General features: G+C 50.5%; 1 protein-coding gene across 1 annotated transcript; it reads left to right on the forward strand.

Moving 5' to 3' along the window:
• Nucleotides 1–2,677: 2,677 nt before the first annotated feature.
• Nucleotides 2,678–25,872, forward strand: BACE1 (beta-secretase 1). The gene is made up of 9 exons (XM_083481088.1): nucleotides 2,678–3,314; nucleotides 11,219–11,307; nucleotides 12,900–13,116; nucleotides 14,631–14,768; nucleotides 16,186–16,320; nucleotides 17,537–17,638; nucleotides 18,577–18,726; nucleotides 20,378–20,549; nucleotides 21,087–25,872. The coding sequence occupies exons 1-9, from the start codon at nucleotides 3,054–3,056 to the stop codon at nucleotides 21,326–21,328; spliced, it is 1,506 nt and encodes a 501-aa protein (XP_083337214.1). The 5' UTR covers nucleotides 2,678–3,053; the 3' UTR covers nucleotides 21,329–25,872.
• Nucleotides 25,873–25,906: the final 34 nt, after the last annotated feature.

Here is a 25,906-nt window from a genome sequence, read left to right on the forward strand (position 1 = left end):
TCGGTCCCTGCTCCTGCCCACCTAGCAGTTTGAAAGCACATCAAAGTGCAAGTAGATAAATAGGTACCACTCTGGCGCGAAGGTAAACGGCGTTTCTGTGCGCTGCTCTGGTTTGCCAGAAGCGGCTTAGTCATGCTGGCCACATGACTCGGAAGCTGTAACGCCGGCTCCCTCGGCCAATAAAGCAAGATGAGCGCTGCAACCCCAGAGTTGGCCACGACTGGACTTAATGGCCAGGGGTCCCTTTACCTTTACCAGCTGCAACAACTTGTCTAGGAAAAAAAGGTGAATCAGGGGCAGACTCTGGTTAAAGGTGTAGCGTGCAAACAGCCTGTAACACGGACGGGGGCATCCGATGAAGCTGAATGTTAGGTTCAAACCAGACTAAAGAACGGACTTCTTTCCACTGTACAGAACCGTAGGAATGTCTCCAGGAGCTGCCCCACCCCTTTCCTTGTTTTACCCCTGCCAGCGTTGCTGCACTGCTATGAGGGCTACTAGAGACTTTGTTTTTCACACAAGCCATTCTCCCCAGTTGAGATTCCCAGGAACTGGCATTCAGAGCCATACCACCTCCAAAAGTGGAGGTGGAACCATGGGCATAGCCAGAATTTGTTGGGTTGGAGGGACAGGAGACCCACCTGTCACTATCCTCTGTCTGGCTCTGTCTAGCAGATTCAGAATGAAATGTCTCAACAGCTGTTCTTTTAAAATACTTTCCTTTGACCCCAAATGCTCAGAAAAATCTGTAATTTCTACTTTTAGTTAAGTATTTTTATTTATTGGCTTGATTTGCGGAAGGCGGCCTATGTTCTTAACCCACATCCATTCCTGAAAATGACATCACCTGGGATTGGGTGATGGGAATGAGAGGCAGAGCAGCTGTGTGTCAGCTGCATAGGAGAACCATGCCCATGCCCTTTCAATTGTCTCAACCAGCAGTTAGTTTCATGTAGATATTAAAAAGCACAGATGAGGATCTATGGTACCACAAAGGTCATAGCAGTAACTTCAACCTCCAAGCACCATATTCTGGGCTTGGGCTTCTAGATTAGAACAACCAGAAAGGTTAAGGGGACAGAGCAGATGAAAGTTACATTAGAATTCATGGACACCTAATGATGCTGAATGTTGGAAGATGCAGAACAGACAAAAGGAAGTCCTTCATGCACCAGTATGGAACTTGTTCCCACAGTGATGGGAACCAACTTGGGATAGCTTGGGGAAAAGGGAAAATACTAATGGAGGATAAAGTTATCAATGGCTACTAATCCTGATGGCGATGTTCTACCTCACCTGGACTTGATGGCCCATGGGCCTGATCCAGCAGGCTCTTCTTATGTTCTTAGATGACCTACTGAAAGGTGGCATCTAGCCAGATCCAGAACAATACAGTGACTGATGGTACCAACTCTGCTAAGAGAGCCAGGAAAATCGCCTGGAATGGGACACCTATCTGGGTGACCAAGACAGTTTCCATTCCAAAAATCAGGCCTAAAGCTTGAATGGAATGGATCTAAGTGCTCAACTTCACTCAGAAACCTGGAGTGAAGATGCAACCCAAGGCACAGACACTATTACTATGGTAATAGTTACTCATACCACTATTGCAGAGGGCAGATTTCTTTAGTAAGGCTCACTCCATACAGAGCATCCTTCAGAATGGTGGGAACCACCCCCACTATAAGGAAGGAACCTACTAGGGCAGACACCTAGTTAGATATGACAGACGCTGCCCCATTGACCAGCCAGGTTGGGCAAAGGTAAAGCAGACACAGACCTGGTCTCACTTCTCCAAGGAATCTGTCCAACCATCGAGGCCAGCAGCGTGAAACCTTGCCCAGCCCAAAACTTGGTGGGGGCTCCAGTGGATGGCCAGGAGCCCTGCCTGCCCTTGTGTGGCCCCTCCCTCGACAACCCCACTGTCAGCTCTTCTGTAGCCGGGCTTTCCCACTGTGGCTCTCTTGCAAGGACTTCCTTGATGTCTCAGGCCTAACCCTAACCCTGCCACACAATATAGGCAATGGGGGCCACCCAAGAGCTCTGAAGAGGCAGTCCCCAGGAGCTGCTGAGGCTCACCAAGAAAGGGCAGCCATTCGCCTGCCCTCTTTGTGCCAAAACAACAACACTTGGTCCGCCTTGGTTCGTGCCAGCGGTGCCAACTTGAATACAAAATTGAGGGGGCCCAGGTAAGCCCCACCCCGCATAATCGACCACAAGACACGGCACCTGCACACCACTTGAATGGCCAATTGCTAGGGGCCAATGGGTCTTTGGCCCTCCCATAAAATATTTGAGGGGGCTGCCTCCCTAAGTTGATGGGCATTGCCATTCAAATGGTATACGTGACTGATTATGCAGGACGGGGTTTAGTGCCCCCCAATATTTTGTTCAGGTTGGCACCCCTGATGCCCATCAACTTTTTTGGGGGGAATGGTCTGTCGGGCGCCGTCTAATATTTTATGGAGGAGCAAAGGGACTTCGGCTCCTCTAGCTCGCGCTGTGCGCCGCGGGCCCCGGCCTCCCTCCGGCCAGGAGGCGTCCTCCGGAGAGCCAGGCCGAGAGAAGATGCTCCTTGCCTTGGGCATCAGCCGGGCCGCCGCGCAGAGGAGGAGGCGGCGCTACGAAGCTCCCGGCAGGCGCGCCTTCCGAGCAAGCCGCCGCTGCCGCGTGCGCAGAAGGAGCCGCTGCCTCTCTGCGGCTCGGCCCGCCCGTGGACTACAACTCCCAGCGAGCTCCGGCAGAAGGAAAAGCCTTTGCCTCGGATAGCTGCTGCCGCCGCCGCCCAGGCTTAAGCGCCGAGCCCTCCCAGCTGCTGCGCTGGAGCCGGCCCGCGGCGCCGAGCAACAGGAGCCTCTGCATCTCGCCTAGGCCGGCGGCGCCCCATGCAGCTGCAGCTCCCGCCGCGGCCTGGAGGTGCCTCCCGAGGCCGCCGCCGGGCCGCTGGGAAGTAGCCTGGTCCGCCTGGCCGCTGCCCGCTCCCCGTCCTCCTCCCTCCTCGTCTTCCTCCTCCTCCCCGCGCGGCCTTCGAGCAGGAGCCGGCGGAGCTGAGCATGGCTCGGGCGCTGCTGGGGCTGCTGCTGTGCTTGGGCTCCGGGGTGGCGCGAGGCCCCGTCCAGGCGCCCGTCGGGCTCCGGCTGCCCTTGCGGAGCGCGCCGATCCAGTCGCGGGAGCCGCGCTCGGCCGACGAGCAGGACGAGCCTCGCCCCGGCAGCGGCGGCGGCGGCGTCTTCGCCGACATGCTGGACAACCTGCGAGGCAAGTCCGGGCAGGGCTACTACGTGGAGATGACGGTGGGGAGCCCCCCGCAGAAGGTGAGCCGCCGTCGGGCCACGAGCTTGGCGCCCACTGACCCCCGTGGGCTGGTGGGTGGGCGGGCGGGCAGCGAGGGGCATCCGGTCAGGCCAGCGCCCTTCCCCATGCTGGAGTGGGGTGGGGTCCCTAAGGAGACGGCATGGCTGTAGATCAGGGTTTCCAAAACTTGGATCTCCAGCTGTTTTTGGACTACAACTCCCATCATCCCTAGCTAGCCGGACCAGTGGTCAGGGATGATGGGAATGGTAGTCCAAAAACAGCTGGAGACCCAAGTTCGGGAAACCGTGCTCTAGATGCTTTCAGAATGCTTCCTATCCAAGGCCAGTGATCCCCCCTCTGAAGAAAGTCCGTGCGTTGCAGGTGGGGATGGGGCTGTGTGGGGGAGACAGTAAGTGTGTGTGATGCTTGGGTGGGGCCGGGGCTCCCCAAGGCCACCTGGCTAATGCAGGGCAGAGAGATCAACCTTGCAGCCTGTACTTTTTAGCTCACAGCTCTGACTCTTATCCCCCAGCCCCGGATTTTCAGCTGGGCTTCTGGTGGGGCACTTTGCAGGTGATTTCCAGGAGCTGGACCCTCAGAAGATCCAAAGTACCTGGGGGAGGAGAGACTGAAGGGGCTGCTGCAGGGATGAAAGGGGAAAGTTGGGTGTTGTGTACTGCCTGCAGAGAGAGACAGATCACTTGCCTCCTTTCGCCCTTCATGGCCGGGAGGGCAAGATGGCAAGGGAGGACTCTGAGTCCTACCTGAATCCTTTCAAAACACTTTTTTAAAAGGAGGAGATGGATGAAAGGTATTCAGACGTGGTCTGTCACTGAAATTGGGTCTCACTATGTCTAACCAGACCGCACAACTAGTGACCATCCCTGTTCTCTCATGCGGCCAGTCCCATTGTGTCCTTAGCTGACATCCAGCATCCTTTCCAGTGCAAAGCAAAGCAGTCCTTGTCGGTGGAGCTGTTTCTGCTGGCTCCTCAGCAGCTTTATTTGGGGTCCCCCCAGGGAACAGACTGGGGGAAGGGCTTTCGGAAGAGGTGCAGCCATTGATAAAAGTGAGCAGAGCGTGGAAATAGTTTGTTTCCTCTGGGATACAGGAGCATTTCTTCTCCACTGGTGAAAAAAGGCTGTGCTAATCTGGAGCTGCTTCTCTTTAGCAGCTTTGAAAATGAGAAGCTGCCGTAGAGAGCGACTGGTTGGGTGGGTGAGGAAGAGAGCTGGCTTAGAACGTGTGCGTGGGGGGAGCAGTGGCGTTTTTGTCATGTATGAAGACACAAAATTTCACAGGGATCCCTCTGTGCAGCTGGGTTGCCTCCTTCTACGCAAGCAGCCGGATGTACCTGGGCATTTGTTGAGCCTTAAGCCGCAGCTTAGCCGTGGGACTTATTTTTAGCGCTGGGGCTTGGCCTGAAATATTGCGGGCGATAGCCTCTGAGGATGTGCAGAACACGTTTCTGGCACCTTTGCTTCTTTCCAAACTGACCCATGGTGTGCTCCACATCATGGGTGAGGGGGCTCTCTGTGCCCTTCCACTGACTTTTCGCCGCTGGGGAAAAGGCCACGAAACCCCTCACCCCTTTGCCTCGCCTTGCCAAGCGGGTTTGCTTAGAGCTGCCTGATTCCAGGAAAGCTCCCACAGCTCCCCAAGCCTCCTCTGCCGGCTGCCTCTTCAGCTCTCTGGCCGTGGGCCAAGTAAGCAAGAGATGCCAGCAACATATGGTGCTTTCAGTGGAATTAAAGGTTCCTTATATAAAGCGTGCATGTGTGTGAAAGCAAGTGGGAAAAGTACAAGCCTATATGTGTGCGTGAGTAAGTGGTACCAGGTGTGCATATTATGAGCACATTTGTTTTCTTAGGCCCACAGTGGCAAAATTCAGGCTAGCGAATTAAACCTCTCTGCAAAGCTGAGCCTCCAAAGCCAGAGAAAACACTGGCATTGCTTCCCCAAAGTGCTTGTATTCGGACTTTGAAGAGGCTCTAGACTGACAATGCGGTGCCACAAGCTACAGGGTACAAACTCTAACAGAGATTACGAACTCAAACTCATAAAGATATGCATAACAATAATTCGTTACAGGATAAGAGTTTATGAGTAGAGATAAGTTCATGTTAGTCCATAGTCAGATTCGACGTGGAGGTCTTAGTTTCAATCGTTGAGCAGAAGTCAGAAGTCAATTGTGGATCAGAAACCAGGACAGGGCTCTGTTTCAATGTATTCACCTTCATCAGCTAATTGTTAAAGGGTCGTGTAAGTTTGAAGACTATCGGATAAATATATCCTGTTATTTTCTACGTTTCTCAGAGATAACAACTACGTGTGGGTAGATCAATGTGTATCTTGAGCTTTTCTGTGCATTTACACTTTGATCTACCCACACATAATTATTGTGTTATACATATCTTTATGAGTTTGAGTTTGTAATCTCTGTTAGAGTTTGTAATCTCTATTTGAGTTTGTAATCCTTGTCAGAATACATACTTTTGAATGGATTAGTTTTTGTTACAATTGACTATTGATTTGCGAGTAGGGACTACTCCCACTATTGAAACTTACATTGGCCTGAGTTCTTGGTGTCCTTTTTTCTTGGTATATTTCATAACTAGAACTCCAACTTATTTAACAAGCTACAGGGTGTCATGTCTGTGTGGATGAGGGGAAATGTGAGTTTGCAAGGGGTTTGGTGGGCAGCCTTTGTCTGACCGCAAGTGGGTGTAGTTTGTGAACGCTGAGCAGTGCCAGGATTTGTGGGGGTGTGGCTTGAGCAAAGCATCCTCAGTGGTGACCCCAGGTGTGGGTGGGTGTGCAAACTGTTGGCCTTTTTGGGTGCCAGCTGCAAAGCGAGATTGGCAGGGCTGGTGGGACATTGGGTTGGGGAGCTGACCTTGCTGTCTTCTGGAACAAAGGCTGTTATCATCTCCCTCTGGGACCAATTGCCAGGCTGTAGAGCTCTGTCAAGGTGGTGTTTGAGCCGCTGGGTGGAAAAACAAACTCTGTTTGGGGTGTGTGGGGGGGGGAAGAGTCACATTGACTCACTTGGCTTTGCTTCCTCCAGTCTAAAAGGGTGTTGTGCTACCCAGGGTCACTGCAGGCTCGTTTTGTTATAAGCTCCTTTCTATTCAATTGGACTTACTCCTGTGCAGGGTGTATTGGTCTCGCACCCTTAAATGCCTTATGCTGAACTCTTCCCATTCAGGCAAAGAGATGGTAGCACCAGAAGCAGAGAGCAGACTCTGTTTCCCTCCAAAATTGCTTTGAGTGAGTGCACAAGCCAGCCCCATTCATTGACATCTGTTAATTTAGTTAAACTTACGGAGTTGGAGCCAACGACGTCCTATTCAGAGTAGACCCAGCTAAACCCAACTGGCCATAAATTAGCCATGCCCATTAACTTTGATGGGCCTACTCTGTGTAGGGCTGGCATTGGTGAAAACCCTACGGAAGCTTGACTTTGTCTGTTGCCTGGATGGTGAGTATTCAAAGGAGGCAGGTGACAGCCTTCAAAAAATTATCAAAGGGAGCAAGAGATTGTGCTTTGTGTACACATGTGCACTGTGGTTTGCTGATTAGTGCAAAAGCAGTAAGTCCTTTCCTGGCACACTCTCAGTGGGGGATTAGGAGAAGACGGAGCTCTTGTGAGGTCAGGATTAAGGCTGCCCAGCAGCAAGACCTGGCAAGGCTCTCTATTGCCCCCTCTCTGTTTAGGCCCCACCCGGCTGCTCACTGAGAGATTTTGCAGCAGGACCCAAGAGGAGGTTGGTATGGCCGCTCTGATACACTTGCGCCATTGGTGTGTGTGTTTATTGCCCAGGTTTGCAGCTGAACAGAGGGAGTTCAATTACTGCCAGCAAACCCAGTGGCGGCTTGCGGCTATGTCCTCTGGGACGCAGGGAAGAGTCTGTTCTGGTGCAGTGCATAACTGCTTCTGCTGTCCTGGGCAAAAACAGCGGGTAGGCTTCTGTTCTCCACACTCTTAGCTACTAACAAGAAGTGCCTAGGTTTTCATATGCAACCGCATGTAGAGAAAGTTAGATGGCAGGTCCCCAAAGGCAGGGAAAGGATGAAGGAGACCTCTAGGCACAGAATTGGGCTTTTATTGAGCCCAACTTTTTCCCAAATTGAATCCTTCTTCCAGGGCACTCTTAGGCACAACCATTTTCAGTCTCAAGTTTACAGAGAAATTTTGCAATGCATTCTGAAAACCGGGGACTGAAATTGGCTTCCCCTAAGAACACCATTGAAATATTCTTGGCTCCCACCTTTCCTTATAAAATAAGTTAACATGATAAGAACAAAATAGCAGCACAAAACTCTCTTTTTTTGGGGGGGGGTGTATCTTCCTGAACCGCTTTGCTAATGATCCAATCATTTTGTTGTTTTCCTTTTCAATTTAGTTCTCTCTGTTGATGTGCAACCCATGTGGACTTAGGCCGGTGCACACCTGGCTGCAGTGACTTTACCACTTGCAGATAGGCCTGTTGCAGCAAATCACTGTGTTAGTGGTAACATAAAGATTAGGATTAGGCCAATGGATTAGGCCAATGGCCCTTTGAGGCCAATGTCCTGTTCTCATAGTGGCCAACCAGAAGCTATGGGAGGGCTGCAAGCAGAAAAAGTAGACTCTCCCTCTGGTGGTTTTCTGCAACTGCTGATCAGAAGCATTACTGCCTCTGACCATAACCCAAAAGCTCTGTCTGAACCAATGGTCTGCTTAGGAGGTTCTTGTTTGTTTTTGCTTCGGATTTTTTTTTCTTTTGGTCTTGGCCTCTGAGGTCCAAGGGTGGGGAACTACCACTCCTATCATCCACGACCATGCTTGCTGCGCTGATGGGAATTGTAGTTCAGCAACATCTGGTGGGCCAGAGGTTCTCTACTCTTGCTGAGGTGCTGCTGCTGCTGCACACTTGGTGCTAAAGGTCACTGCTTGTCATTTGGCGTTGCCTCGAGTTCTAGATCAGCCCTGCGAGTTGCTGACCTATCAAAGCATCTTCTTACTCCGCCAGGTAGTCACCAACATTTAAGAGTCTTGTCTATAAGAAACCAGTAGGGGTGGTCAGGAGGCAGAGGTGAATATATAAGGGGAATCCCTCTGTCAAGTGCTGGTAATAAAATGCAGGAGGTGCCAAGCCAAATGCTCTGTGCTGTATAAATGTGTAAGGATGCTTTGAGCATTCTGCATCTTTGTGCAGCTGAGCCACTGTATGCTCATAGCCTAGAGAAGCCTGATGCTGTGTACTAATGGCTGCTGATGGACCTTTTAAGTGAGCCATATGGAACGGAATGATGATGAATTTTGGTGAAAAGCTGTATAAATATAGAAGAATCCTATGTGAACGATCCAGGAGAGGGAGCCAACAAGTATCTGGCATCCTGCTTGTGATCTCATTGTGATTAGGCACACATGCCTTTCTTCCCAGAAATGTGGAGAGAGCAGAAGCTACAAATGCCTTTGCCTGGTCTGACATTTGCAGGCAGTGACTTGAGGTCTTGCAGCCTGCCTCTGTGCTGACCTCTTGCCTCCACAGCAAGCTTTCTTCCCTGCTCCATTTGGGGCTGCTTAAGACAAGCAAGGCTAGGGGGGACTGTTGCTTTTTTGATGGCCTTTAACTGGAGAGAAATTCCTCCCCAAGCTGCTGGGCTCAAGCCTGCGTGGACACTATGCTCTCCCATCTATGGCCTGTCTTGCTGCGTGGCTATCCAGGCAGGAGAGTTGGGGCTTTTCTTTCCAAAGATGTGCTTACTGAGTTTTCAAAAACAGCAACAAACAAGCAAACAAACAAATAAACAAGACAGACAATTAATAATAATAATAATTTTTTATTTATACCCCACCCTTCCCAGTTCAGAAAACGAGGCTCAGGGCGGCTAACAACAAATTTAAAACACTTAATTGATGCAACAAAACAGCATAAAATACAGTATAAAATGGGAATAACAATAAATTCAGAATTCAAAATCATTTTAGGGGGGAAATCCATCCAATAAGCATTAGATGATCACCAGAGCTAGCTGGCTAAATTAGTCCTATTTGGGCCAGCGAGGAGACCAGGGGAAAATTAGCTGTGGGATCCCAGAGCGGGTAATCTTCATAAAAAGGGGAGAGGGAGGAAGGAAGGGGAATAAAAGATCAGGCTAAGTTCAAATTGAAAGCCAGGTGGAATAGCTCTGTCTTACAGGCCCTGCGGAAGGAAGTTAAATCCTGCAGGGCCCTGGTCTCATGGGACAGAGCATTCTACCAGGTCGGAGCCATCACTGAGAAGGCCCTGGCCCTCGTGGAGGATAATCTGACTTCCTTAGGGCCTGGGACCTCTAAAGTATGATTATTCATGGACCTTAAGGTCCTCTGCGGGGCATACCATTAAGAAACAAAAACTGCATGGAGCACATTATTGCAGTCGGGATAAAATTTTGCAGGCAACCTAATGAAATAGATTCTGCAAAGCAATGTTTTGGAGGAATCGCATATCAATACCGTAGCCTTTCCACATGAACGCATGTGCCGTTGGGGGTCTATTCAGCACACTGTTCTTATTTATAAAGCATATCTCAAGGAGCGTCTCCACCCCCATCGTTCTACCCGGACACTGAGGCCCAGCACCGAGTGCCTTCTGGCGGTTCCCTCACTGCGAGAAGCCAAGTTACAGGGAACCAGGCAGAGGGCCTTCTCAGTAGTGGCGCCCTCCCTGTGGAACGCCCTCCCACCAGATGTCAAAGAGAACAACAACTACCAGACTTTTAGAAGACATCTGAATGCAGCCCTGTTTAGGGAAGCTTTTAGTGTTTGATGTATTGCAGTATTTTAATGTTTTTTTGGAAGCCGCCCAGAGTGGCTGGGGAAGCCCAGCCAGATGGGCGGGGTATAAATAATAAATTATTATTATTATTATTATTATTATTATTATTATTATTATTATTATTATTATTATTATAACAGTGAGCATACAACAATGAAGTAGTCTTGCTTCATAACCCCTCTTTGAATTCTCCTATGAGTGGCCCAGACCCTCTCCAAGCAACCATCCCTGGAGGGTATTTGTGCCTTAGTGCATGGGGGTGTCCCCTCCTTTCTTGGAGCGTAAAAAGCAGATGTGGGAAACATCTGTGCTCTCCCCCCAGCTGTTGCTACACTGCACCTCCCATCAGCCCTAGTGTTGTGCAAGTCTAACAACATCTGGGCAGGTTCTTCACTCCTAGTGTAAAGGACAGTGTTCCTGTGCTGTTTCAGACAGCAGCGCTTCAAATTGTTCCGCGTTTGACCCCACAAGGTTAGCAAGCTATCTTGTCTTTCTGCTGCGCCCCTTGTGCAAAGGGTTAGGCCGCGTAGCGATTGGGGGAGGCAGGCTCCTTCCAGCCTCAGCGCCACCACCTTGGGGTTTGGCAGCCCTGACCTTCCTCAGCTGACATGGAAACTGATACACCTGCAGCTTGCTGCTGATGCTGACGCTTCTTCCGAGACAGGCTAAACCACACAGAGGAGCTGCTGCTGCGTCTTCTGTCGCTGCAGACCAAGGGCAGGGGGTGAACCCTTTGGCTTAAAGACATGTGCACAGAGACGTTTTCCTTGGGGGAACTTGCCTTCCACTCCTGGACCTTGGAACTTTTAACAGGCTGCTGCCCAAAGCGACAGAACATTTGCATCTTGATGCCAAGCTTGGCCTCTTCTGTGCCCAGTTTAGATCCTTTCTGCCTGAGGTAGAGACCTGTGTAGTTCAGAAGGCTGCATGTGCCCAATGCTAACAGAAGCCAGCCTCGTTTAAGAGATGTGGTGCTGCATTATGCACCCTGGAGCTATTATATTCTGGGCCGTGGGTGGGTCAGGCACAAGCTCATTGTCCCGGACAGGATGTTGCCCTGCACATTTGGGCTGCTCTACTTGAATCGCACTGACCTTTCTCCATTTCTCTTCCCCCAGCTGAATATCTTGGTGGACACAGGGAGCAGTAACTTTGCTGTGGGTGCAGCGCCTCACCCTTTCCTCAGGCGGTACTACCGGCGCCAGCTGTGAGTATGCAGGGGAGCTGTGGGGCCGGGCAGGACAGGGCAGCTCTGAGCTTGCAAGGAAACCACTCCTCTCCTCTCTTCTGTCCTGCCAGCCTCTTTCGCCAGGGAGGTGTTTAGCCCCTAATTTGCTTGAGGGGCTTTTGCTTTTGCAAGCGCCAGCCATAATCCCTATGCCCCTTTGCCCCATCTGTCTCTGGTCTTCTGAAAGCACTTTTTCTTTTCAATTTTTTTTTATTGGTTTTCACAACATTATAAACAAACAAACACATAAGACAAACAAACATGAATCATAGCCTTATTGAAAATTACACTTCTTAACACTGTTAAGTGACTTCCTCGCTTCCCCTTGGTTGAATTTCACTGCATATCCTTTTAACGGTTTTCCAAATCACAGTTCTTATAAAATTTAACTTAAACATTAACATCCTTAAATCCTCACATTATGAAATTAAACATATTAATTCGACACTTAACATAAATAAAATCCTGAGCCAATTAAGTATCTGCAAGCTGTTTTCAGTTAATTTAACTTAACATATTTAACTAGGTAATCATTAAATTTAATCCACTCTTCCTGATACTACTACTCCTTCTGGTCGCGGACTCTTCCAGTTAGGTCGGCTAGCTCCAAAAAATCCCATCATCTTCATCTGCCATTCTTCTATCGTTGGTAAGATCTTCTGAAAACACTTGACCATCTGGCCACGGGCTGGCAGTGCCAGGGTGACACCAGCACACAGATCAGGGCTAAATGGCTTCTTTCTGTGCCGTGGGGGAAGAAATGCTGAGCTACTGTCTGGCCCTTGAGCTGCTGCTGGAGGGCACAATGGACAATGGCAGGCTGATTCCCTTCCGCCTCAGTCTGCTCACTGCCTCCTCGCCTTGCGTGGCCGAGTGGGGAGAGCCAGCCAGCCTCCGTTCAGAGCCAAGGCGCTGATGGGGGAGTCAGCCCAAAGCCAGCCGGGAATGGACTGGGTGCTATGGACATGCCTCAGGGCGATCTGCTCCTCTTGCTACTGAGACGTGAGCAGAGAAGATGGGCAGGTGCACACCATTGATGTGATGCCCCCCCCCACTCCACATCTGCCAAGAGCGCTTTCTGAATTACAGTGGTACCTCAGGTTAAGGACTTAATTCGTTCTGGAGGTCCGTTCTTTTCTTTTTAAAATAGTTTTTATTAAGAATATCAACATAACAAATTATCAAAAACATATCATCTTCATCCCCCCCCCCATTTTTCCTCTTCCCCAAGAAAAACCCTTCCTCCCCCCCAGTGTCTTGCGTCTATCTCATATATTAGTTTCACCTTTTAAGTTGAATTACTGAAATAAATGAACTTTTCCACGATATTCTAGTTTTCCGAGTTTCACCTGTAGTCCAGCAGTTTGGCTTGCCATTCTTCCCTAGTTGGGACTGTTGGTTCTTTGCATCTTTGGGTTAGTAGCATCCGTGCAGCTGTTGTCGCATATATAAACAGTCTTCCCTGGTCTTTCCTTGAGTTTTTGAGGCTGCCTCATGCAGGTAGTTCCCTCAACATGCCACCTACCTGTGTTCTCACTGCCTCATAACCTCCCCCTGTGTGTCTCTTGCAGCTCTGGTACGTACCGGGACTTGCGGAAAGGAGTCTACGTGCCGTACACGCAGGGCAAGTGGGAAGGGGAGCTTGGCACTGACCTGGTGACCATCCCCCACGGCCCAAACGTCACCGTCCGCGCCAACATTGCTGCCATCACTGAGTCAGACAAGTTTTTCATCAACGGGTCCAACTGGGAAGGGATCCTGGGCCTGGCGTATGCAGAGATTGCCCGGGTGAGCCTGGCATCAGTGTGGGCACCTCTGAAGAAATGTACCCCTTGCCACTGTGGAAACTGTATAATGTTAAGGGGGGTGTCCCCAAACTCTTCCAGCCCAAATCACAACTGCTGAGTAAAACAACAACATCATCTCCCAATGGAAATGTGTTGGGCAGTTAAAATTTATTAAAACTCCCTACAGTTTTCCAGTTTAGAGGCTTACCTGTTTTTGTTTGTTTGTTTTACTCTGGGAAGCTATAATGCAGCCACAGAAGCAGCATAGAATAACCCTCCTTTAACCCCCTTGCCCTGGCTCCTGGAAGGCCCAAAGAGGCTTAGGGGGGCAATCCTGTTGCTCTTAAAACTGAGCTCCCCTTAGAGGGCATTGCCCTCTTGAATGCCACCTGCAGAACAGTCTCCTTGCATTTGTCCTCTGGCAGGTCTCTGTTAGACCTTAAGCACTTTACATAATATAATATAATAATAATCATTTATACCCCGCCCATCTGGCTGGGCTTCCCCAGCCACTCTGGGCGGCTTTCAACAAAATATTAAAATACAGTAATACATTAAATGTTAAAAGCTTCTCTAAACAGGGCTGCCTTCAGATGTCTTCTAAAAGTCTGGTGATTGTTTTTCTCTTTGACATCTGGTGGGAGGGTGTTTCACAGGGCTGGTGCCACTACCGAGAAGGCCCTCTGCCTGGTTCCCTGTAACTTGGCTTCTTGCAGCGAGGGAACTGCCAGAAAGCCCTTGGTGCTGGACCTCAGTGTCCAGGTTGAACAATAGGGGTGGAGACGCTCCTTCAGATATACTGGACCAAGGCTGTTTAGGGCTTTAAAGGTCAGCACCAACACTTTGAATTGTGCCCAGAAACGTACTGGGAGCCAATGTAGGTCTTTCAAGACTGGTGTTATGTGGTCTCGGCGGCCACTCCCAATCACCAGTCTAACTGCCGCATTCTGGATTAGTTGTAGTTTCCGGGTCACCTTCAGAGGTAGCCCCACGTAGAGCACATTGCAGTAGTCCAAGTGAGAGATTTTGCTAAACCTGACCAGCTAGCCACCCTGGGTCTCCAGTCTCCAGAAAGCAGGCCTTTGCACCTTTGCCAGGGAGCAATGTGGAAGCTGCCCAGAATGAAATGCGCAGTCTCGTCCTGAGTTTGGTGAGCTTGTTGCTCTTCTGGAGTCATCCGACTCCTTTCATCAGCCCTGACCATTGGTCATGCTAGCTGGGGCCAGTGGTAGTTTGGGTTGGTAGGCCCTAGATGTTCCTCATTCCCAAGGAGCATAGCTCAGTTGGTAGAGCAGGAGACTCTCAATCTCAGGGCTGTGGATTCGAACTCCACGTTGGGCAAAAACTCCACATTGTTGCAGTCCATCCCCCTCTCCTTGATATTCTAGCATCCAAGCCTCCAAAGTCCAGCAGGGCCTACCTGTGAGCCTGAAGCCCAGGGCTAGCTCACAGCCTACTTGCTTCCTCCCTGCTCACTGATGCTGAGTCCCTTCTCCCTCGTCTCCTTTTCTGCAGCCTGATGACACCCTGGAGCCTTTCTTTGACTCGTTGGTGAAGCAAACCCAGGTCCCCAACCTCTTCTCCCTGCAGCTGTGTGGCGCCGGCTTCCCGCCCAACGTCTCGGACGCCCTGGCTTCTGTGGGGGGCAGCATGGTGAGTGACGGGTGCTGGGGTAAGAAGGGTCTCTTTTTCCTCCTTTTAGTTGGATCCCCAGACCTGTTCCCAGTCTTGAAACAGCTACATACTAAAGAGGTTGAGAGCACCTCTGGGCATCTGCAGAGTGCCTTCCCCTCACCATTAAGCAATCACAGCCCAGCTATGTTGAGGTTCAGGCAGGAGGGCTCTCCTGTTTTGGGGGTGAGTATGTGGAAGGCCAGGGACACGGGTGGCGCTGTGGGTTAAACCACAGAGCCTAGGACTTGCCGATCAGAAGGTCGGCGGTTCGAATCCCCGCGACGGGGTGAGCTCCCATTGCTCGGTCCCTGCTCCTGCCAACCTAGCAGTTTGAAACACGAACTGGAAGTAGATAAATAGGTACCACTCTGGCGGGAAGGTAAATGGTGTTTCCGTGTGCTGCTCTGGTTCACCAGAAGCAGCTTAGTCATGCTGGCCACATGACCCAGAAGCTGTACGCCGGCTCCCTCGGCCAATAAAGCGAGATGAGCGCCACAACCCCAGAGTCGGCCACAACTGGACCTAATGGTCAGGGGTCCCTTTACCTTTATGTGGAAGGCCAGTGTTCTAATTTTATTTTATTATTTTATTTTATTATTTATTTTATTTTATTTATACCCTGCCCTCCCCTGCCAAGACTGGGCTCAGGGCGGCTAACATCAGGTATAAAAACAATTGATTAAAATACAACTTAAAAACACAATTAAAATACTACTTAAAATGCAGTCTCATTTCAGTGGAAGCCCAGATCAAAAACTGTTTGGGGGAGAAAACGTCAAATCTTCACCAAGGCCAACTATCCAGACTGGTCCTACGTGGGCCAGAAAAGCCAGGGAAGTCCCCAAATAGGGGTTCCATCACAGAAGGAAAAGGAAAGAGGGGGAGGTGATCAGGCTGGTTCCAAGCCAAAGGCCAGGTGGAACAACTCTGTCTTACAGGCCCTGCGGAAAGAAATCAGATCCCGCAGGGCCCTGGTCTCATGAGACAGAACGTTCCACCAGGCCGGAGCCAGTGTTGAAAAGGCCCTGGCCCTGGTTGAGGCTAATCTGACTTCCTTAGGGCCCGAGACCTCTAGGGTGTTGCTATTTATGGACCTTAAGGTCCTCCGCAGGGCATACCAGGAGAGGCGGTCCCGTAGGCACGAGGGTCCTGAGGAGAAGAGTGTGTCAAAGCACGCACAGAGTGTCCTCTCCTCTCAATCTCCTCTCCTCTTTGTCCCATTTACACTTGGCCTGGACTGGAGATTCCAGGCAGCTCTGAGCCTCCAGCAGCCCAGGCAGGAAGTTTGCTGGTGCTTTGAGGAGCGGTGAGGAGGGGAGGGGAACAGGGCACCCACCACCCTCCTCTCGGCCCCTTCCTCTTAATGCCATTTCCTGTCACATCCCTGTCCCTGCAGATCATTGGAGGCATCGACCCGTCCCTCTACGTGGGCAGCATCTGGTACACCCCCATTCGGAAAGAGTGGTACTACGAGGTCATCATTGTCAGGATAGAGATCAACGGGCAGGACCTGCAGATGGACTGCAAGGAGGTGAGAGGGAGCCAGGGATGCTCAGGTGCAGGGTGGGTAAAAATCAAAGTTTTTAATTTAAAAAATTGGATTTTTTTTATTTGAATTGGATTTTTAAAATAAAATGCCTTTGCAGGAAAAATCTTTCTAAAGATAGTTTTCTTTTCTTTTTTTGTTTAAATTTTATTAACATATAAAACACATACATATACATTTACACAATACACAACACACTACCTTATTTTCATAACATAAAACATACCTACATTACTCTATATGATACCTACCTATGCTGTACATATCAACATACCTACACACCTACCCCACACAGACACCCACCAAGTGACTAAGATAGTTTTCTATTTAAGTTACATTATAGTCCAAAGGCTATTCATGAGGAAATAAGGATTTGTTTAAGTTTTTCATGTGTGCTAAAACTCAGTCTTAAGGTTGTTGTTTTTAAATTGTTTAACCACATCAGTTAACAAACATGGATACATGTGCTATAATTTTTAGTTAATTGTTTTAATTGTTATTAAGGAAATGATTGTTTTTATCCTTCCAATAAAGTACAGCAGAAAAGTTGTCCAAACGTAAACAGTTAACTTGTTAAACCTCACAATAATTCCACAATTATCTGTCTATGTATTTCTAATAGTATAACCAAATTTTTGATGTAACTGTAAAAACTACTCTGAAAATTTATTCTTCCAAAAATGAAACCTTCATCTGGTTGTAAATATTAAGATTATACCAGCAAGAATGAGTCATTTCTGGGGGGGGGGGGGAGGAATTTAAATCAAGTCTTACTGACTAGTGATTTAAATCAATTTGATATAAAATCAAATCCACCCTACTGGGGTGTGTGCAGAGGAGCCACCTGAACAGTGTCCACCAATGAGATGCCTTGGTTTGGAGGTGGAGGCAGGGCCTAGGAACACCTTTTGGTACTGAGGACTGGACCCTACCCTTGCTCCTCTGCCCAGGCCCTTGCCACAGACCAACATTGCTCGCCTCCCACTCCTCAGATTTGGGATCAGGTTGAGCTCAGCCTGGCCATAGCAGGGGAACTCCAGTTCAGAAACCCCCCCACCCAACCCATTCAGGTTCCAGTATGAGTCAGCTTCTGTCTCCCACTGCCAGGGCTGGTTTGGAGCTGGTGTGCATGAGCTTGGGAAAGCAAGGGAAGAGGGGAATTGGTGTTTTGGAGCCTGAACGCCTTTGCCTTTCCCCGCAGTACAACTATGACAAGAGCATCGTGGACAGCGGCACCACCAACCTCCGCCTCCCCAAGAAAGTCTTTGAGGCAGCAGTGAAGTCCATAAAGACAGCTTCCTCGGTGAGAAATGCACTGGGGGTGGGGTGGGATCAGCAAAGGGAAAAGAGCACCTCCTGGTCTGCCTATCGGCGGGCCCTGCAGAGAGTGAGGTGTGCCCAGCTCTGTGTTCGAATCCTGAACCAAGGGCTCTGGGACCAGAACATTCAGATTCTGCAATGGGGCATACCGTATTTTTCACTCTATAAGACGCACTTCCCCCTCCTAAAAAGTAAGGGGAAATGTGTGTGCGTCTCATGGAGCGAATGCAGGTGGGAGGCTCTGCTCAGCGCTCCCTTTAAAGAGCACGCATGGAGCGTGGAGCTTTTGGGGAAAAGCCCCCAAGAGCCGCACACACACTCCGCGTGCTCTTTAAAGGGAGCGCGGCTCTTGGAGGAGCCCAATGGCTGGCCTGGCTTCTGGCTTAGCCGCTCAGCCTCTCCCGGGCATGGGATGAAGGCTCCCCTTGCCCAGGAGAGGCTATGCGCGGCTATCTCATAAGCAAGCGGGATCGCTGCGTTTCTGGGATTCAGAATTTGTTTTTTCTCCTTTTCCTCTTCCAAAAACTAGGTGCGTCTTATGGTCTGGTGCATCTTATAGAGCGAAAAATACGGTATATTGTGAAAAATGAATTGGTTAGCGTAACTGGGCCTCCTCTGGGGTGTGTGTGTGTTGCAATGCATGGAAATGGTAAAACCCATTCCTGGTACCGTTTCTCCACCCCACCTCTGAAAAGTGAGCCAGCATCTCTGTGCTAGATGTTCTAGCACAAAGCATCATTATTCCCTGGGGTGGAGGTGGAGAGTCAGAAACCTGGAGCTGCTTCATCTTTGTTGATCTGAGGAATGGAGGAAAAGCAAAAAAAAAAAAGCAGCAGCCTCCCCACCCTGATTCTCCTCCGCCAAAATCTGGTGTGGCTTGTCCTGGTGCCAAGAAGACCCCCTTCTCTCCCTCTTCAACAGACAGAGAAGTTCCCCGATGGCTTCTGGCTGGGGGAGCAACTGGTTTGCTGGCAAGTGGGCACCACCCCCTGGCACATCTTCCCGGTCATCTCTCTCTACCTGATGGGCGAGACCACCAACCAGTCTTTCCGGATCAGCATCCTGCCACAGGTAGGTGCCACGACTGCACGTGTGCTTTGGGGAGTGTGAATAGAACCTCAGGTGAGGCATTGCATCTGGCTTTCAGGACAAGGTCTTGCAGCTTGGAGGGGCCAGGAGTTCTCTCCACCCCCCCTTTTTTAATAGAATTGTATTAGAGGTTTTTAACATATTAAGCCATGAAATCCAAACTCTTTTTATAGAAAGATAAGAAAGGTCAATGCACCAAAAGAAAAGAATACTATCGAAAAAGGAAAATATAAAATACAGTAGTGATGATCCTCATCAAACACAATTGTATATATCTACGTATAGCTATCTGTCACTATTTTATCTCAGTCTTCCATCCACATACAGTGGAACTTCGGTTCTCAAACTTCATCCGTTCTGGGAACCTGTTCGACTCCCGAAACCATTCGAAAACCAAGGTGCGGCTTCTGATTGGCTGCAGGAGCTTTCTGCACTCAAGCAGAACTCATGTCAGACGTTCAGCTTCCAAAAAACATTCAAAAACCAGGACACTTACTTCTGAGTTTTTGGCCTTCGGGAGCCAAAACGTACAAGTACCAAGGCACTCAACCAAGGCACAACAGTACTGTGAGTTGAATTCTCCAGTCTCTCCACCTGGGAGGTCTCGAGGGGCCTGGAGTTTTCTAGGGAGTGAAGAGGAATATGGACTGGAGAGAGCAATCTCAGATTAACACCAGCCTTTTGGATTTGGTCACCATGCTTGGCAGCATCTGGGTTAGAGCTAAACCAAAATGCTAACGGATTCAGCTGTGGGCTGGAATTTGGGTGTTGGGAGATTAGGATCTGTTTAAAAGTCCACTCACCCTGCTGGGAATTGGGGGTCTTCTTCAACTATCAAAATTCATCATTTCCCATTCTTCTTAAAGGCACTTTAAAACAATAGCACAGCACAGTCTAAAAACACTCGCTGGTCTGGGCTGAAACGGTTTAAAAACTATTCCAGCCCTCCGTAAAGTGGTGCCGAAATTACTTTTTTCTTTAAAGGGGAGCCTGCCAGAGCTACCAGGTACTGCAATTTTGTTTTGTTTTTAATACAAAGACTAGGTTGGCGTTTCCCAAACTTGGGTCTCCAGCTGTTGTTGGACTACAACTCCCATCATTCCTAGCTAGCAGGACCCAGTGGTTAGGGATGATGGGATTTGTAGTCCAAAAACAAATGGAGGCCCATGTTTGGGAAACCATGGACTACATCAACACGTTGCTGACATCGCAGTGGAGGGTGGTTTTAAATGTGGCGCTAGAAACGCTGGATGCAAAGACAGCTGCGCAGAAGACCAAGGCGGTCTGGAAAATGCAGCTGAGCTTTCGGAAGGGTGATTTGGCTGAAACTCAAATCACAAATACAACATTTTGAAGCAAAAATAGCAGAGCAATTATGCAACCTAGCTCTGGCTAGTGTTTCCTGATGAGCAGGGAGGAAACAAACTGTGCTCAGTTTGATAGCAAATGGCAGCTGGCCTCAGTCTTAGCCCTTGTGAGAAAACAAGAGTGCCTTTGAGCATGGGTAGAGTGCTTTCCTCATCTCATTGGGCAACCCTGACACCCCTGAGCCTACATGGCAGGATATTCTCATTTGGGGAAGGAAGGTAGTATTTCTGCGCCCCGGCTTACCAAAAGCCTCTCCCTCTTTCAGCAATACCTGCGGCCTGTCGAGGACGTGGCCACGTCTCAGGATGAATGCTACAAGTTCGCCATCTCCCAGTCGTCCACTGGCACCGTCATGGGCGCTGTCATCATGGAGGGCTTCTATGTGGTCTTTGACCGGGCTCGCAAGCGCATCGGCTTTGCAGTCAGTGCCTGCCATGGTAAGTGTAAGGTGTCAGGAGGGGCTGACTGCAGAAGGGGCAGACAGACGGGCAGCCCCTTCCAGTGGGCAGAGCTGGGTGCCACTCACCTGCACAGTTGCCTCAGGCACACCATTGCTTATGCATCTTATAGAACCATGGAACTGTAGCGTTGGAAGGGACCCTAAGGGTCATCTAGTCCAACCCCCTGCAATGCCGGAATCTCAACTAAAGCAGCCATGACATGCCTAAAGAGCACGCCCACTTGCCGCAGCCAATCATCAGCAGACCTGGCTGCAGCAACCAATCACACGCCCAATCGCCGCTGCAAATCTCCTGCTGGCTGCTGCCACAAATCGCTATCCCCTCGGCTATCCGTGTATAAGACGACCCACAGTTTTTGCCTATTATTTCTGAGGAAATAATATCATCTTATACACAGAAAATATGGTACTTACTTGGGATCGAACCTGGGGCCTTCTGCATGTGAATTGTCTTGTCTTACCACTGCTGTCCTGCGTTCATTATCCTCTGTTTCCTCTGCTCCCCTGGCTTCAGTGCACGACGAGTTCCGCACGGCCGCAGTGGACGGCCCTTTCCTTCACTCCAACATGGAGGACTGTGGCTACAACATACCCCAGACGGACGAATCCACGCTGATGACCATCGCCTACGTCATGGCGGCCATCTGCGCCCTCTTCATGCTCCCTCTCTGCCTCATGGTGTCCCAGTGGCGCTGCCTGCGCTGCCTGCGCCGGGGCCACGACGACTTTGCCGACGACATCTCCTTGCTCAAGTGAGCTCTCTTGCCTCCCCACCCTCAGGCCCGTGCCGGCAGCCAGGGGGCACAGCTGCCGGGAGCCACAAACTCCTCCCACCCCCTTCCACCTCTGCCGTGTGCGGGTCTGCAGCTGCCTCAGGGCCACCTGCGAGCGGGGGACTGGCTGCCTGCACCGAAAGTGGCAGAAGACGCGCAACCTTTTCCTCCCTCCTGCCGTGGTTTGTGGGATGGCAGCTTACGGAGGCCCTACTCTTCCTCTTGCTGCCCGCCTGGTGGGTGAGAGAGGCCTACTGTCACCGTGCAAGGAAGAGAAGCAGGAACCCTGGTGAGGCCTGGTTGCTCAGCTCAGGAGGGGCCCAGAGCTATTTCCCACCTCAGGGCTTCATGTCTGTTTCCCCCGTTTTGCTGGTGTTGTGACGATGGGACTATTCACGAGGTCTCACGACCTGGAAGGGTTGGCCGGAAAGGGCAGCGGGGATGGATGGACCCCAAAGTGTTGCTTCTGTGTAGCGCCGATGAGAGTGGCTGTCATTTCTTAAAGGGTTTGTGTGCGTGTCTCTCTACAAAATATATATATATAGAGATATATATAAATATATGTAACTTATACAATGGTAAACTGAAGGAGGGGGAATCTGTCCCCACCCCACTCAGGGAGCATTTGGGCTCCTTCTCGGCCCTTCACTGGCCGCACTTCTTTCAAGGACCCCCCCCCCCCACAGATAGGTTCTGGGGGCAAGGCCAGCTGCGACACACAGGTGTCCATCTCAAGGTGAAGGAGGGTTCCATTTTGTTAACCGTGCAAAGTGGAGCGAGGATTCCTGCCTCTGGCAGTGGACGGGCCTTGATGGTCCCTTTTTAATCCCAGGCATCCAAAAGGCTTTCAGGAGTCTAAAAGAGTTTTGCAGCCATTGATGAGAAGGAGCAGCTGCCTCTTCCCTTCTCAAGGCTGTCTAGCTGCCTTTCCTAGCTGCTTCCCTGGAGAAGCACTTTCTCTTCAAGGAGCCTCTCTTGATGGGCATCTCACTACTCCTTGTTCCTTGCCTCCTTCATGAGCAGGACTCTGGGGTGGCAGAACTCAGTGGAGTTCTGCCCATCGTGGGGACTCAGCCCTCTTTATGTACCAGGGCTGATGGGAATAGTTGTCCACCTGGAGGGCACCAATCTGGGGTGGATGGTTTTATGCAGACATCCATCACACCTGGAGCCATGTGTGACTCACTTGGGTTTAGCAAGCCTCCAGGGGACTCATCACCCCCATATCCACCCTGCCTCCCTTTTTTCCAGTTCCATCCTTCAGTGTTTTCCTTGTGGCTTCTTCTTCATTGTTAAGTCCTGCTGGTTGGGCAATGGTAGCTGTGGAGGTGCAGTGAGCCAGATCTGGGGCCAGCTGGATGGTGCTGTGCTCCCCTCTCTTGTGGGTTCCAAACTCTTACTCTGCAAGGAAACAGGACCACCGATTCCCTGTTACAGTCTGAACATGGTCCAGGAGTCTGGGCTGCCTGTTGCCACAGATATTTAGAGCTCATTTCATCATTGCCTGCTGAGCATCCTTTGGCAACTGCTGATAGCCAGGTGCTGCTTCTGCAGCCGCCGTTGTCACCTGAGCATCACTGAACCTAGGAAGCTGCCTTCTGCCAAGGGAGGCTACTGGTCCATCTAGCCCCGTATCATCCAACATGAGCCTCCCCCAAGGTGGTGCCCTTGGACTACAACTCCCATTAGCCCCAGCTGTGTGATCCTGGGAGAAGGGAGCACAGCTGTGCTTGGCTGGGAAGGATGGAGGTTGTAGTCAAAAACACCAGGCAAGTGCCGGCCTTGAGAGAGGCTGTTCTGCCCCTGGCTGGCAGCAGTTCAGGCAGGGGTCTCTCCTTGCCTTACCTGGAGAGGTTGAGGATGGAACTTTGGACCAGTGTCCTGGAGGCAGCTGCTCAGGTGCCTGGCTTGCCTGCCTCGCAATTGGATGGATGCAGCAAGCAGCCTGGCTATGACTTTCTTCCCAGAAAGAGCAGGCAGGAGGCCAGGCTTTCCTTCAGGAAATCTGGCCCTGCATCACGTCACCATAGGAATTACCCTTCTCCCACTCCCACATCATTTGTTTGGTGGTAGATGTCCCACCAGGAGAGATGCCTCTGCCTAGGACAAATGGCTGTGCCATGCCCTCGTTGCTGGCTGGGTAGAGCAGAAGCTTTGGGGGAGGCTGACATGGAGCAGCCAACCTCCTAACTCTGCCCTGCCTGGGCTCTCAGTGGTATGAAGGAGTTGGGGCACATTCCTCCTGCAAGGATGTCCAGCAGGCTTCCTGGAGTCTCTATTGGGATGGGTTGGTGCTGCTGCTTACTCTTTCTGGAGGTGTGCATTCAGGGGTCCACGCCTTTGCCTGCCACACTGGCAAGAGGCAGCTAGCAAGGAATTGCCCCAGCTCCAGGAAAGACAGGGGACCAAGAAGCACTTGGCGGTCAGCTGCTGCTCACCCACCAAAGCCATAGACGGGGAGGCTGCCTCTGCCTGGCATTGCTTGGAAGAGACAAACTTCTGTCACTGAAGTGTGTGTTGCTCAGTTGATCCGAAGGTTGCAAGAGGCTTTATCCCTTCCCCTCCCAACGACATGTCCATTGTTTTTCAAATACATGTATGTGTGTGTGTGTGTGTGTGTGTGTGTGTGTGTGTATATATATATATGTTGGCTGTTCTTGAAATCGTTATTTTCCAAAAAACCTTTTTGCATAGTTGCAGGGCTATTTCCGCAGTGTGGACGGAGGTAGCTGCCTTCTGCTTGCTAGAATGCCAGATGCCATCTGCTTGTACAATATTCTGTAAATATTTGTAATACTGGCTCCCAAATCCTCCCAGTTTTATCTCAAATGGAAGTGGAGGAGAAAGGAGCTAAGTGACCCTTTTTATTTTTGTAAATGTCTGGTTCCTTTTAAACACTTGTTTGCTAAGGCTTAATGGACAGGTGGTGGGAGGCCGGGTGGATGGGGGGGGGGGAATAGCTCTGGGATGGATAAATGCACTTTATGGACTGTACCAAGCTTCAAGTGGTGCTGAGGGGGGTTCTCTCTCCCTCTCTCCTCCCATTCCCTGGAATGGTCTGGCTTATGGGAGTGAAGCACTTGTTGGCCATCAGCACCACTGAAGCAGTTTGCAAAGCTTGCTTTCAAATAATGACCTCAGTGGTGTGATGGCAGAAGGCCCTCTCTCCTGTCCTGCCCCCCCCCTCCAAGCACAGCAATGGCCCCAGCCAAGCACCTTACACCCACACCCACCCAGTGCTCAGTACCATTTTATAAGCATCAGGACAGATCAGGTCATTTTCAAACACAGGCAAGCTGGGAAAGAAGAGCAACGCAGATGCCACTCAAAGCTTTTTGCTGAAGGCTTGGGGAGGGGAGGATCCACCTTTTTGTGCACATCTGGTCTGGTCCTTATGGCCCACCAGCACTTTGACCCACAGCTTTCAAACTCTGGGGGAGCATGCACACACACACACACACACACACGAGTGATGGAGAAGGCCTTCCAAGTGATAGAACCCCAGCTTCCACCATGGCCAGTAGCTTCACCATTCCCCCACCCTACAGCATTTTTTGCCCTTGCAGCAGAATTAAAGCACCACTGCCTCTCCCCAGGCTAGCAAAGCAGATCTGAAGTGGCCCAGGAGCACGGCCCAAGGGGGGGGTGTGTGCACACCTGTGCAGTTCTGCTTACTTCCCAAGCTGGCTTTGGAAGGTGAGCAAAAGGCTTTGTCATGGCCACGGTAGGGGAGAGCCCCATTCTACATATCCCAGAAACGGGGGGCAGATTTGTGTTTACTGAAGGCAGAGTAAGGTAAGGTGGTGGCATCCCGTTTGGAAGTTTGAGAAACACCGCCTTAAACAAACTTTGCTCTTTGACCTTCATGCTCAGCCACGCATTGTGGGACCCACTTAATTTTTTACTTTCTCTTCGTATGGTGCGGGACGGCTGTGGTGACCTGCCTTGGATGAGGTGATGGCAGAGTACTAGGTTCTGACATAGCTGATTTTAAGATCATGGCAGGGAAGCATCAGCCACTGTAACCCAACCCCTAGGCGACAGGGGCCACCAACTCCCAGCCCCTGACTTGAGCCTCTTGCATGGTGACAACCCCTCTCGATTTGGTAAACAGCACGAGAGGCTCCCAGCCACATAGGACTCTGGGGGCTCCCTAGCAAACAATGCCTTAATCAGCTGCTACAGGGACTTCAAGGCAGCTTGAAAAGGGGAGGAAGGAAGCACTGCGAAGTGGGGAGGCCCAACGACTGCCAGTTTGCACATGTTGCTGCTCGTTGCAGCCAAGGCCAGAGAGGAGCAGCAGGGTCCTTTGCCCACTCCCCACAGCTTTCCCGAAGAGCAACACAACCAGGATCCTGGAGGCAGAACCAGAAAAGCAGGAGGTGCTGCAGGAGAGAGTGTAAAAGGAGGGGTTTGGGATAGGCACCACCTGAGATTCCAGCACTGTACTCCCCCCAACCCATGTCTCTGTCAGAAACATGAATGTTTAACATGGTAAATTATTGCATTAAAGAGAGAAGAAGAAAAGTCTTTTTTCCCCTCTTTTGCTTCAAGCCCCATT

Source organism: Podarcis liolepis (genome assembly GCF_965112155.1).
Source record: "Podarcis liolepis genome assembly, chromosome: 16".
Taxonomy (NCBI): Eukaryota; Metazoa; Chordata; class Lepidosauria; order Squamata; family Lacertidae; genus Podarcis; species Podarcis liolepis.